The sequence below is a fragment of the Centrocercus urophasianus genome, unplaced genomic scaffold, assembly GCF_019232065.1.
Source record: "Centrocercus urophasianus isolate 14NV4802_14NV808 unplaced genomic scaffold, USGS_Curo_1.0 seq_15, whole genome shotgun sequence".
NCBI classification, from domain to species: Eukaryota; Metazoa; Chordata; class Aves; order Galliformes; family Phasianidae; genus Centrocercus; species Centrocercus urophasianus.
In genome coordinates this window covers 24258997-24261496 of record NW_024884697.1, presented here as the reverse complement: position 1 = coordinate 24261496, position 2500 = coordinate 24258997, and the positions used below count along the sequence as shown (strand labels likewise).

The following is a 2500-nucleotide window of genomic DNA, read 5'->3' as shown; positions in this document are numbered from 1 at the left end:
GAAGAACAATTAGCTGGCATATGTTAATTTTTGTTTCCCTAACAAATCTCTCTACTGACTAAATGTGTAAAACAAATCCACAAAGAAAGATCAATCAATGCTGTACACATCATTTTCTCCCCATTAAAAAGAGGTTTATCTTAAGAAGTGTATTTGGGATTTGAAAAGGCAGGTGTTACTAAATTATACACAAAACCCAAATTTCCTGTGTTTAGCCACTTGCAGTTACTCCATACAGCTGAAGAACAATTAATATTGGTTTTCTCACTCAGCTCTATAAATTACTGTATCAAGTGAAAAGACTACAGATTACCCCTTATGAGTATCATTTAAGTATATGGCAGCAATCTTTTTATGTGCTGCCCTGAGTATAAATTCTGCTAATTGGATGCTATTTATGACAAAAGATGTATGGTAAATATGACAGAGGTAATACGAGTTTTTGATAATGAGGAACAGGGCCTTACTGAGGGGAGTAATGAAGGGCACACTGTTAAACAGCTTGCATACATTCTCACCTTTTTTTTCCTTTTTTCTACCCTGACACCCACTTTCCAGAGTACATCAGCAATAAGTGACACTGTAATCATAAATTGAAAATGATACTTCCAGAGGAATTGGCAAACTTGACATTTCATTATATTTGTTAACACATGCCACAAATGATTGTTAGTGAGGAAATTCCATTTCCCTCTCTCCATCTCCAATCAGATTTAATTTGAAAATTTTCAGCCTCCTCCGGCTAATTTGCAATTAAGACAATTTTGTTTGAATATGTAGTAATGTCATTACCATTCCACCAAATTAGCAAGGAGACTAAAGGTCAGTGTAAAATTTTCCAGCTGGCTGGATCCTCTCAGCTGAGATTTGGGACTGGGGGAAAAAAAAAAAGAGGAAAAAAAGCCCACTCTGGCAACATCAGAATAGCAACTTATTTTAAGTTGTGTTTGTGTGAATGTTAACATCTTTTATTACATTTACTGTTGTTATTGTTGTTTCAGCAGGAGCTGGATCTGTTTTACAACAGACCTAAATAATCACCGGCTAGTTTCTGTTGCAGGCAAACATACTTTCTGTGAAGTCTGGTAGTACTAGAAGGAGTTAGTCCTAAGTAACATTGCACCAGATTATTAGATAACCTCTAACAGCATCCTCTAATTAGAGTTCTTATGATACAATTTCATCCTGTAATTAGTTGAGATTGGCTGCTTCCTTTTGCAGCTTATTAGTGGCAACACAGCTGTAGAAGTGAATCCACTCTCATTTGTCAAACCTTTTTAACTCTCTCTCTCCTTTCTCTCTCTCTTTTTTTTTTAATTTCTTTTTTTAAATTTCTTTTTTTGCTTTCCTTTCCTTTTGGGTTTCTACAGCTAAATTTGGTGTCTAGTGTCACCATGTCTAAGAACATGTTGGAGACATCCCCACAGAGCTTACCTCAAACTCCCACAACACCAACGGCCCCAGTCACCCCAATTACCCAGGGACCTTCCGTAATCACCCCAGCCAGTGTACCCAATGTGGGAGCCATTCGAAGACGACATTCAGACAAATACAACATTCCCATGTCATCAGGTAGGGTGCTTTGCTTCAATACTCATGTTTTACACAAATACTTAAAATACTGTAGGGGCAAATTGTGGATGTCAAAGAAGCACTGACCACTGCTGACCTTGAAAGATGCTGCTTTTCATCTCTGATTCCTTCTGCCAATGTTTAAAATAAAGAAACAAAACAAACAAACAAACAAAAAAGAAACAAAACAGCAAAAAGCAAACAACAAAAAAAAAAAAAGGAAGAAAAGAAAACTGAAAGGAAAACAAGGTCTGAAACTGTCTTCTCTTAGTGTAAGATATTAATATATAAAAAGATTTGGTATTAGTGACAACATGTACTGCTTTAGCTGTCATCAGACTGTACTAACCATATTTAATTCTGCATTAGTGTGTTAGTCTCCCGTTTCTCTGCTAGCCAGAGAAAAATTTCACAAAGGAATATTTTACATAGCTGGGGAAAAAAATAGGGCAGGGAAGGTGGCTGACTGACGCTGTACAACCACATGAAAAAAAAAGCACTCAGACTGTAAGTTTTAAAAGGGTCTTGCTGCTGGAAGCATCCTGGATGTCTGGGCACACCCCTCGTAGCATGCACTGAACTGACTGGGGTATGCTTCATTTCCACTTTTACATCAAGGAGCACAGAAACGACCTGAGTGTAATCTGACTGTGGCCCTTTGTGTGCTCCTGAGTAAACAGTTCCCTTGAAATTTGTGAACACGTAGCAAACAATGTCATCAATCGTTCTGTACAATGCAGAATACCCATAATATTAATGTCCAGTTTATATGGTTTTGTTTTACAGAAATTGCCCCAAACTATGAATTTTATAAAAATGCAGATGTCAGACCTCCATTTACTTATGCAACTCTCATAAGGCAGGTAAGTAGAGAGAAAATTAAGTTTCCTTGATTAAATTAAAATTCATTAATGCTTAAAGTAAGGCT

General features: G+C 36.8%; 1 protein-coding gene across 2 annotated transcripts in view; it reads left to right on the top strand.

Moving 5' to 3' along the window:
- Positions 1-2500, top strand: part of FOXP2 (forkhead box P2) — a 121542-nt gene that overhangs the window by 86633 nt on the left and 32409 nt on the right. For both annotated transcript variants that reach the window (XM_042815613.1, XM_042815612.1), the window contains 2 exons: positions 1371-1572; positions 2359-2435. In XM_042815613.1, coding sequence (XP_042671547.1) covers positions 1371-1572; positions 2359-2435 — 279 coding nt within the window. The remainder of the gene's footprint in view (positions 1-1370; positions 1573-2358; positions 2436-2500) is intronic.